The following is a 10,668-nucleotide window of genomic DNA, read 5'->3' as shown; positions in this document are numbered from 1 at the left end:
AAGCACGACATGAACCCTTTAATAATTAACTTTATTTACTTCTGTTCCACCATTCAGGCGTAATGAATTGCAGTAAGTCAACTCAATTTCAAACATCAAAATCTACTTCCACTCAAGTTTTTGTTCCCATTTGTAAAAGCCTATACGGGAAATGTCCCTGTCAAAAGCTCTTTTTTCCTGAATATTCCTTTACCACTTAAACGTTTGGTTTTTTTTATGACGTCAGGTGGGCGGAGCTTTTCAGTCGCTGCGACTTGACCGAACGGACAAGCTCACTACGATGGACTACTTGAAAGAGTACGGGTCAATCGTCGTCGGGGCATTATTAAAATAATGTTAATGTTCACTTACCGGTGCTTCATTGTGTTTCTTGGGAGTCCGGTTAACCGGTAACCACGGGTAACGACAAGCGGACGGAATACGTAAGCGGAAGAACTTTCAGTTAGCATAGTGAAGCAGTAGTTAGCTAAAGAAGTTAGCTTGACAATTTGCTGATTAACGTTGTGAGGTAGCAGTGAGTGGGCTAGCTTCCTCTGAGTTTCACGAGATTCACGTCAACGAGAACAGATTGTAGATATCTTGGTCAGCTGGTGAAGCGGGTTTGTTCCAGCACCGAGGCGCAGACAGGGCGGACTGGACTTTAAAAAGCAGGGACAGTTCTGAATGAACCCGCAGCTTTTTCCACGTACACTTGTGTTTCAGCCATTTGGATTGCTGAAGTCTTTCTGATGTGATGATTCTGAGTGAAGCAACACTGATGGTCGTGGAGCTGTAACAGAGCCAAAGCTTCAGAATAAGATCACTTAGTCCAGCTCAAGAGGAGCAACAACCTTTCTCATTGCCAAAAAGCAACCAACCACCAGGACTGAAGAAATGTTGACTGACAGCAGGTAACAGACATTTAATGTGTAGTGTTTTTAATAGGCTGATCCTTACTCGCAGTGTTAAAATGTGTATCCTCAAACGGTAGCTAAGTCAAATAATACAATAACCAGAATACAGGACATGATCCTAGACGATTTATTGTGATTGTACAATATTACATCCACTGTTAGTCAAGTCTGTATTCAGACCAATCTGAAGGCATGTTAATCAATGTGCTCTCATAATAGGAACGCCTCAAGTCTAGTCATATAACTGCCTGAGTGTGAGATGCTATTTTTGGCCCCCCCCCTTCATGTTCTGTCTTACTGATACTCTGCTTTTCTCTGCCCAATCCCCCCCCCCCCCCCCCCCCCCCGCATAGTTTCTATCTTACCATCTCTTTCCTTTTCGTATTCATGTTTCTAAGTGTAGATGCTCTTTCTGTTTTGCACAGGAAACGGCACCGTAGCTGTGACAGTGAGGAGGACCAGCAGCTCAGTCCCCAGGCCAAAAAGTCAGGAGGGGGTCCGAGCCTGCTTGTGTCAGATTTAGATTCAGAGGTGAGAATGATTTGAACGTCACATGTACATACTGTGGGTTTACCAAGATGTCTTCTGATTCTGTGATGACAGTCATGTGTTGTGAAAGGATACATATTTCTGCTTAAATAGTTTTGTTTTTAGTATTAGCTTGTAACATAGAACAAATTGACACCACATTGACATTGCAACCAGGCATCATGCAATGAAATGCGCATGACTCAACAATGCATATGCAGTGCCCCACAGTCGTAACTGTCTGGAATGTTTTATTTATCATTTGCATCCATCCATGAAGCTTCACTTCAGCGCTCGTCTCTGCTCTGTGTTTGCAGTCTTCCAGCAGCGACAGCAGTAATGGGATCAGTAGTCCAGAGAGAGCAATAGTGGTCACCACCAGGCCCTGCATACACAGCCAGAACAACTGCATCACCCACAACTCCCTCAGCCCAAAGCCTGGAGATTCTGCAGGTTCCTTGCAGCACAGTATCCATGGCGACAGTAGTAGTGTCTCCTACGACGACATCAACAGAGTCCTGAGGGAGGCGCACTTCAGTAGTCTGCAGACCAGAGGGCGTCCAGGCTCCACATGACCGTGACCTCTGTCCCCGTCCTGACCTTTTGCCCCTCTGCTGACATCACTGGCACAGTGGCTCCTCTTTGAAAGCCTCAAATAACACCCTCGGGTCGGGGGGGGGGGACTATTTGTGGGGAGGTTTACATTTTTTTCAGGCATAAAAGCCTCATCCCCACCTTGCCATGTACCATTTGTCAAGACCATAAGCACATCCGCCTTTCCATGGCCCAGCCACTGTGGTTTCCTGTGCAGTATTGATGTGTATGTGTGTTTCTGTGTGTATGTGTGTGTGCACGCACTCCTTGCACTTTATAGAGAGGAATCATTCTCTTTACATGCGTGTGTCGATGCGTGGACATTTCCATTGGTGCTAATCACAAGGAAAGTGTGATGATCCAAAGTGCTCGCAAAAATAAATAAAGCTTAGCACTTTATAAATCACTCTTCTGTTTACTTTTAACTGGAAATGTTTGTTGTAGTGATCCCCCCCCCCCCCCCTCACAAAGGAAGTTCTTGGTTTCACTACATGGAAATATATTTTTTAAAACAATCCAGTAAAATATAACTGAAGGCTTTCATTTGTTTTCTTGAAAACAAACCAGGACAGGTAGGATTGTTTACTGGCAGTTTCACTTTCTAAATGAGTCTCTAATGGGTAATGCTACAGAGATTCATCATGAGCCTCACCTCCAAATTCCAACCTCAGATTAGACTCTGGCTAATTATAGAGCTCTGAGAGCGCAGTGCTGCAGTGTGCGGCTCCGACGTCACGCTCGGCTCAGTGCTCTTGATCATAAAAAAAGCTTCAAGGAAACGCTTTCTGAATCAGTTTGTTTACCTCCTCGATATTTCATAAAACACGCCCAAGTATGTTTGGCGTAAGCTTGTTGGCCATGGACTGTTGAACAAGACCAGCACACTGTGTTGCGGATAAAATTGGAAATGATTAAGTGATGTTTTACGTGATCTTCCAAATCATTTGGCATTGGAATAAAGTGTTGCTGAAAGTGATGACACTGATGTCAAGTGGAGTTCTGTTCGTACAACAAGACTTCTTTTATGTAGTCGTTTAACGCTGTCACAAAAATATAGCAGTCATTATTTTTCAGTCCACTGAAAGCAAACACGTCGGTAGCTTAAATAGTTTTTGTCTGTGCATGTAGCTTGTACTCCGTACCACAGCTCCGTAAGCATCAGAATTCACAATGGTGCAACAGTGAACGTAATGGTGCTTTTATTTGGTTACATAAGCAACCGGATATATTTGCATCAAGCTGATTGCTTGTGTCCCCCCCCCCCCCCCCCCAACACACATTAATTCACACATTGCCTATGCACACACAATGTCAATAATGTATTCTTCCATTAGTTCTCCAAACAGCTTTAAATCAGACATGCACTCTTCGATCTCTCATCGGTATGGTTTGAACAAGAAAACGATAGACGGAATAAATAATTTGTAAACTAACACTCAGATAACACTTGCATTAAAACAACAGCTTAGTACCAAAACATTAGGGTTTACAACTCTTGTAGAGTCTGTAAGTAAAGCAACAGTAGTGCAAATCACAAACAGAGGGGGGTTGGCCTCCCTCAGTGCTGCGGAGGTGTACGAGTTGTTTCAGTTGGCTAAAAAGAATCCTGAGGTAAAGCAACTGTCAATCACACTCTGTAGTTCATAACAACCATTCTCACGGTGAATCAGACCTCAGCCAGACAGCAACTGCAAACAGTCTAAATACATGTGAGGGGTTTCTTGTACCAGCTGGTTTACACACATCCATAATCTGACTTATTACAATTATTAGATTCTTTCATCTCAAGTCTCACAACCCAATCTCTACATGTTAAATACGTCTTCCAACGAGGCACCATATAGGTTTAAACAGAACACCCAACTGTTATTTGCTTCCTTTATATAGTTAAAGTTATACAGGTCGGATCTTAGTTGGAAAAATAAATAGATTTCTTAAAGGACATACATGATGACATCATTGGATAAACTGTTACAGTCGCAGCTGTAAAACACTGGTCAAAAGTTAAGAAATGAGAAGGCAGACACTGGTTGGCTGCTATCAGCTAATGAATTAAAAAGTGTCGGAACATCATCTCTGTTACCGTTGGGCACAGACAGACTCTCTCTGAAGCTGTCCTCGTTTGAGTTTGTCTCTGTCTGCGACGTTTCCCTTCCACACAGCGGCCTCATCTTCGTCACCAGCTCCATTCCGCTGAACAGGGACAGACAGGACGGCTCCCTGTGAGGCTCCGCAGGAGGGGGAGAGCTCCTCTGTGCGTCCGGCTCTGATTCCCCAGCTACTACTTCACCCTCAGCAGTCCTGACCGGCTCCACCTGGTTCTGAACCAGCTCCCTCTGAACGGGAGAAACCATGTCCAGATCACAGTTGTTAATCTCAACTGAGGAGTCTCTCTGGTCTGAGGCAAGACCAGAAGTGGAAGATGGGTGGTTTGAGGATATGGTGACACCTGAGGGTGACAAGTCAGGCGGACGATGGATGAGGTTGGTGTTATCAGCAGAGTGAGTTGGTAGTAAAGGGTCTGAGTATGTAGATGTTGGTAGCTGATTGGTTGTTTGGTGGTTGCTGTTTTCCTGCCTGGGAGCTTGTAGACATCCACCCATGAGAGCCTCAAACTGGCGCAGGATCTGGTAAGATAAGACACAAATATGCACCCTTAAATATGAGAATTCTCTAAGTTTGGCCCATCAGTCTTTTATCATTTGAAGCTTTCTCTGTGGCCTTGTTTACGTCATTCAGGCCACGTTGTAAGTGGCTTTTTAATTCTATTCAAAAAACTTGATTTGTCCCATGGGGGCCATTCAAGAGCACACAAAGCAGTAAATGAACAACAGTGCAGCTATACCAACATTAGACAAAAAAAACTGAATGTCGTCAAAAAGTAAAATGTCAAAATTTAAATACAAAATGTAAAATAAAAAATTACAAAGTTAAACATCTCAAAAAAGTGGATATATATATATATATATATATATATATATATATACACATATATACACACACACACACAGTCTAGTCTAGGTAAAAGTGAAACATGTCCGTAAAGATATGTAAATGTTTCATCATATCTAATGATGTCGTGAAGGCAGAAAAAGAGGCTCAAATACAGAGAGCCTTCTGATGGTCTACAAGAGGCCTTATCAGACTGCTGTTTGAGCTATATTACATTTCGCCTTCGGTGTGAATGTCACAGAGGTGTAATAGGTAGACGAAGTGATCCCCCCTCTTTAACGCCTCGGGAGGTTTGTAACAGAGGCGAGATTGTTTGTTTTTCGGGCTTGTGTGTCTGATGGTGCATCAATGTGAAGCTTCCGCTGTGCTGTTCTTCCGCAACGCCGAAACTAAAGACGCGATGATGACCGAGCTTAGCTACGACACTTTAGCGAAAAACAGGAGTCTGAAAAGGTCTTTTGTTTCCCACCACTGATCTGACAACATGTCACAACAAGATTGGTCAGATGTTAACGGATCATTCCGAGCATGTTAAGACATAGCATATGCAAAAGAGCAGGATGTGAGAGACATTTGTGTCTGGTTCATATTCAGTATGGGGCAGCGCATTTACCTGAAGAAGGACGAGGGAAGATGGTAAAATGACACCTGGATGTGGGTGACTGTTGTGAGCCACGAGCATCTCACCATAGTTCAGTATAATTTAAAGTGGAAGAGACCCTGATTTCAATGGATGTTTTTTTATCATGAAGATGATGCAGGCTTCCTTTTTATTCACAAACTGAGCGAGAATGCGAGAACCGACCACTGGTCATTTGAGATGCATTCAAATGTCAGATGTGAACACACTCAGTGAGTACTGTCTGCATGTCACCAGGTCTATACAGTCACTCATTCTCTCTCTTACCTTGGTGGCTTTGTTCGCTGCAGGCCCTGGAGCCCCCTCACTCAGCTGGAAGAGCCTTCTTTGAGTCGCTCCAAACATTTGCTCCAGAGAGAGGAGGTCAGAAGTCATGAGGCATGATAAAGCACACATCGCACGCTGGAGAATAAGAGGAAAACAAAGACAAGAACATAAGTGTTGCCCTACATTAAATTTAAAAAAAAATTGGAAAAATGGTTTGAAATAGATCTGAATATTTGGTAAGTCCTAAGAGTTGGTACCATCTTGACTGTGCTTGATGGATCTTGTAGCTTGCTCGAGAGCAACTCCACCACCACCTCACAGTTGAGAATGGAGCACCTGAGGGATTAAACAGGACAGACATGAGGTCAGGAAATACACTTCCAAAAGTAATACAATGGAACTAATTCTTATGATGAAAATGGGTGAATGTAGATGGACTGACTCTTTGATGAAGTGCTGGGTCTCCTCTCTGGACAGAAAAACTCTGGATCCTTCAGTCAGACTGTTGATGAGCGCCATCTCCTGACCGCAGTCCCCCAACTGCAACGCTTCCACCCTGCACAGCGGACAGAAACAAATCTTTAACATTCAAAGAATAATCTCCAAGCAGACACATGTGACTACGTCATGATTTAGACAGGCTGCTTACCGTTCTGATAGGTCCCCACTGCTCTCTCTGCTGGCCCCTGATTGGCTCCCAGTACCTGCTGACTTGCTGCCCACCGAGGCTCTGCTGTTTGCTGCCATATCCTGAGAGGAGTTGTGAGAAGAGTTGGTGCCACTGTCCGTCTCCTCCCAGCCACCTCCCACCTGTCCTGGGCACCGCTGGGTCAACCCTGGGGTGAAGACAAATGCTAAAGTATACTGTTCATGAAAACTGCAGATATCCTGACTTCATTTCCTTAGAAACCGAACTAATGATTCTTAAAGACTAACAATGTTTCACCTTTTGATCTGCTGGCTGGCAGGTTGTAGGCGCATGCAGGAACAGCCACCTCAATAGGTGCAGAAGGCACAGCTACAGCCCGGTAATGGTTGTCATGGAGACGGATGCCCTGTTGTTCATTGGGGGGAAGCACAGCGCTGGCCACAACCTCTGCAGCTTTCTGGATCTTATCCAGCAGTGAGTCACTGCCTAGTGAGAGGAACATGAATGGACAGAAACGTTCAGACAGACGATAGGGGTGTGCGTGTGTGTGTGTGTGTGTGTGTGTGTGTGTGTGTGTGTGTCATTTACCTGTCCCCTGCTTTGCTGGACTGTATCCGAAACCCTGCATTCCTGGCCTGTGGTTTGTTCCTGAACCCATGCCTGGACAGAAACACACATAACACCTATTATATTCAGGGCTTTAAAAAGCTAATTAATTTATACTCCGGATTAAAATGGCTGATTTTGATTGGTAAGCCTCATTGATTTCTGCCCTTACTCATTAAATGATTAATTGAATATTCACCCATTGTCGGGGCAGCTAGGCTGACTGGGGATGCATCACTTTTGGTTGATAGCGTATCTGTGAAAAGCAACCTGGCAACTTCCTGAGAATAGAAAGAGGAAATATGTTAATATGAGTGTTTAATCTGTCAGAGATATTTGATTGACATAATAAGTAACAACGCCTGCGTCTCACCTGTGCTGTATTTCTAACCTTCTGGTACAAAGCTGTGCCATGGATGGGATCAGGAGGACCACTGTACACTAAGAAAAGAAGAAACCAAACAGCAAGTGAGAATTAAGTTGATGAGGTGATCAAAGAGCGATCAGAGATAAATGGAGCTAAACCTGATGCTTGTTGGATGAAGGTGGAGTTCCTTCGGAGCTCGGTGAGGAGATGGTTTGAGCCATGACCGCAAAGATGGACAAAGATCTTCAGCACCTGAAACACAAGGTGCACCGACGGAGCGTTAATTCGCACACAGAGAGGAAAAAGAAGAAAATGGACCGACACATCAGTCATGTGAAAATAAAACTGTTCACACCTTGAGTTTGACGTGACAGGACTCCGTCTGCAGCCTTTCCAGAAGGTACTCCAACAAACACTGGCCACTCCCTGAAGACTCATGGGAGATTTCTACAATGTGATGCAGGTTAAGGATATTTTCCCTCGATGTATGCACTCATTGTGTCTGATCTTGAAAAAAAATGTGAAAAAGTGAATCTTCACTGCTTAGAATAGTAAGACATAAAACAATAAATATAAGAAAAATCTCTCACTTTTTACTCTTGTATGGAACTAAAGGTTACACTGTTGTTTAAATCAGTGACTTTCTGCTTTTAGATTCACACACAAAAGCACAATCCTTCACATTCAAAATGGAACATAAAGCTGAACTGATCTGACAAACTTTGATCCGTTATGTCGACAGACCTTACATCATGCCTGTAAGGGTACAGTTGATGTAAAAAAAAAAATATCTTGACAACATGCAGACGAAAACAAGCAGCTATTAGCTACATCGATTTATCATCATCCAACATGTAAATTACAAATCATAAAAAAACGTCATCTTCAGAAGTGGAAGCGACGGGCTGAAATGCAACAGAGGATACTCCCGATCTCTTGGAAAAGGTATCCAGGACAGGGCTGTTCATCATCTGCTGTAGCCTTCATCAACATCGGGATCTTCGGATAAAGGAAAAGAAAAAGATAGATTAAAGATTATAGCGAGAGGATGTTTTGATAAAAAGCATAGTTCACGAACAATCTGAAAATAATCTGACTTGTTTACTTTGCAGCACTGAAATCACACACCATGTTGGCATCACATCAGGATCTAAGTCACTTTAGGCCAAACAGGTAGTTAAATCAATGTAAAATACAAGTGTCTTAACGTCTGCGTTTGTTATACCCCAAGCTGACAAGTTTAGTGAAAAATAAATGTGAAGTGTCTACTTTAGTTTCTTCATACTGTTAGCTACAAGGCAGCTAGCAAGCTACTGATGGCTTTAACAGATTAAATCATGTACGTATTCGTACGTCATATTTAACATTCTTCGTTCATCTCTTAGCTAAACGTTTTCCCAGTAAGAAATGACTGCAAACAACTCTTACTTTCTGAAGGAAGGCTAATCGCTCCATAAATGTTGCCATGATTTAGCAGTCCAGGCTGCGGGTCACTCATCTTCCTCCAAAGAGTAGGAGCTGGTAGGAGCGGGAGGGTGGGGCTCGAGGTGACAGCTAGCCAATCACGGAAGAGCAAACAGCATTTCCAAACACCATTGGCTTATTGGTTACGCCTATAATTTACAACTAGCGAATCAGCTTCAGGAAAGCTGTGGCCTCTATATTGATTGACAGGGACATTAGCGAGTCGTGCCTCCGAATATTGTGCCGGAGGTTTCCTTGATGACAGGGTCAACAATATGGCGCTGCCCATGGTGCACAGTGTCTGCTTAATGTGTATGTTTCATAAATATCCATCACAAGTTGTTTTTGTCTGTATATTTGAATGATTGTGAAACGCCGAGGGATACCAAATGATCTTTACTCACCCATCGTGCTCACCTGTTGAAGTGTAAAGACCTCTTACAACAGCAGCCATGTCTGGGTCAAATGTTTGGAGTCGTAGCCGAGAGAAATTAAGACTTTTCCCCGAACTTTTCGCACAGTGTTCAGCAGAGGTAAGCAATGTGTAAACGCAGTTATCTGGTCGTTGTTGCTGTCATAGCTTATTTATTGGGACATTGTGCTGTCGCTGTATTACTTTCATGTGAATGTTGTTAAGAAAAAGAAACAACTCGCAGCATGTTGACTATTATTTTAGCAAGCTGCCCAAACCTCCAAGAAGCCCTTCACATGAACACAATGTGCATGCAGCTGTAAGAGAGTTAAGGAAGGCCAATTTAATTTGTTCTTAAAAAACACATTTAATGCAGGTTACAAATACATTTCTGAAGTAATACAGGCGAAAAATAGGCGCTTAAAACTGTATTGCGCAAAACTCATTATACATTTTACATTTTAAATCCACAAATTAATGTAAACTGTAATGAATATGATGTCAAACAGTATTTTGTAGTAGTCTAACTATTCCACAAGATGGCAGAAGTTTCGAGTGACTGACACGTACCGGCCACCGTAAGTACAGCAGGCTAATTGTATAATCACATATCACAAGTGTATTTGTTTCACAATACACCAAAAGCTTTGAAAGAAAAAACAAACTGAAGGTATTCTGTCAATTGTAAATTTTGTAAAAAGAGAGACTTCTACTGAACTGGAGAGCAGTCAATAGATCGATCTTTTTATTGCTCAAACTGCAAATCAGCAATAAAAGCCTGTTAGTTATATTAATCATATAAATAAAGGTCTGGAGCCTTCTGCTGTTGAAATAAATGAAGGCCCCTGTTAACAGCTGAAAAAACTGCAGTACAGGTTATCTAACTCAGAGACACACTCACATTTCAGTCACACATTAGATGAGAAAGGTTTGCGATCAAAATGTTCGTCATTGTCTATCTTAAACCTTCTTTTATATTAAGTCACAAAGTCAGGTGATCTAGTTTTTACAGGATGTCACCTTGTTTTTGATTCAGGCCACAGTGTATGGGAAGTGTGTGGCAGCTACTACAACAGGCAGACACGAGCTGAAGAAAGACCTTTGTGCCAAAGAGTTTGAAGCACTGAAGACCTGCTTTATAAGTGCAGTAAGTGACACAGTCAGCGATCAAGCATCCATAATTATGTAATGGTGACAAACTGTCCTGCTCCTAAAAAAAGATATTTTTCTCTTTCATTAAAGGCCAAGAAAAAGCCCAAATGAGGACGCCGTCGTGCTCTGTTGCAGCTGCATACT

The 10,668-nt window shown here is 42.7% G+C and overlaps 3 protein-coding genes across 3 annotated transcripts in view; 2 read left to right on the top strand and 1 right to left on the bottom strand.

The window, feature by feature from the left end:
- Nucleotides 1-263: 263 nt before the first annotated feature.
- On the top strand, nt 264-2,991 carry LOC306842061 (uncharacterized protein). Its single transcript, XM_079372086.1, has 3 exons — nt 264-890; nt 1,319-1,424; nt 1,739-2,991. The coding sequence occupies exons 1-3, from the start codon at nt 874-876 to the stop codon at nt 1,994-1,996; spliced, it is 381 nt and encodes a 126-aa protein (XP_079228212.1). The 5' UTR covers nt 264-873; the 3' UTR covers nt 1,997-2,991.
- A 206-nt stretch (nt 2,992-3,197) lies between these two features.
- tepsin (TEPSIN adaptor related protein complex 4 accessory protein) lies at nt 3,198-9,062 on the bottom strand. Its single transcript, XM_079334090.1, has 13 exons — nt 8,925-9,062; nt 8,423-8,495; nt 7,852-7,943; nt 7,655-7,748; nt 7,503-7,570; nt 7,329-7,410; nt 7,112-7,183; nt 6,821-7,009; nt 6,524-6,710; nt 6,317-6,430; nt 6,132-6,210; nt 5,875-6,009; nt 3,198-4,642 (listed from the first exon to the last, which is right to left on the bottom strand). The coding sequence occupies exons 1-13, from the start codon at nt 8,961-8,963 to the stop codon at nt 4,013-4,015; spliced, it is 1,854 nt and encodes a 617-aa protein (XP_079190216.1). The 5' UTR covers nt 8,964-9,062; the 3' UTR covers nt 3,198-4,012.
- A 93-nt stretch (nt 9,063-9,155) lies between these two features.
- Nucleotides 9,156-10,668, top strand: part of ndufaf8 (NADH:ubiquinone oxidoreductase complex assembly factor 8) — a 161,099-nt gene continuing 159,586 nt past the window's right edge. The window contains exons 1-3 of the mRNA XM_079334097.1: nt 9,156-9,493; nt 10,409-10,519; nt 10,615-10,668. Coding sequence (XP_079190223.1) covers nt 9,413-9,493; nt 10,409-10,519; nt 10,615-10,635 — 213 coding nt within the window. The 5' untranslated portion in view covers nt 9,156-9,412 and the 3' untranslated portion in view covers nt 10,636-10,668. The remainder of the gene's footprint in view (nt 9,494-10,408; nt 10,520-10,614) is intronic.

This window comes from Symphodus melops, assembly GCF_947650265.1.
Source record: "Symphodus melops genome assembly, chromosome: 21".
In the NCBI taxonomy this organism is placed as follows: Eukaryota; Metazoa; Chordata; class Actinopteri; order Labriformes; family Labridae; genus Symphodus; species Symphodus melops.
Note: the sequence above shows the minus strand (reverse complement) of the source record. Positions and strands in the feature narration are given on the sequence as shown.

What these genes read in the sequence shown, in the direction of transcription:
- LOC306842061 (XM_079372086.1), top strand. An exon ending in TGTCAGATTTAGATTCAGAG is followed by an intron (nt 1,425 to 1,738) that starts GTGAGAATGATT and finishes CTGTGTTTGCAG; the next exon opens with TCTTCCAGCAGCGACAGCAG.
- tepsin (XM_079334090.1), bottom strand. Translation starts at nt 8,963, where the DNA reads ATGGCAACATTTATGGAGCGATTAGCCTTCCTTCAGAAA. An exon ending in CCTGTCACGTCAAACTCAAG is followed by an intron (nt 7,749 to 7,851) that starts GTGTGAACAGTT and finishes CTTGTGTTTCAG; the next exon opens with GTGCTGAAGATCTTTGTCCA. An exon ending in CATCAAGCACAGTCAAGATG is followed by an intron (nt 6,010 to 6,131) that starts GTACCAACTCTT and finishes CTTATTCTCCAG; the next exon opens with CGTGCGATGTGTGCTTTATC.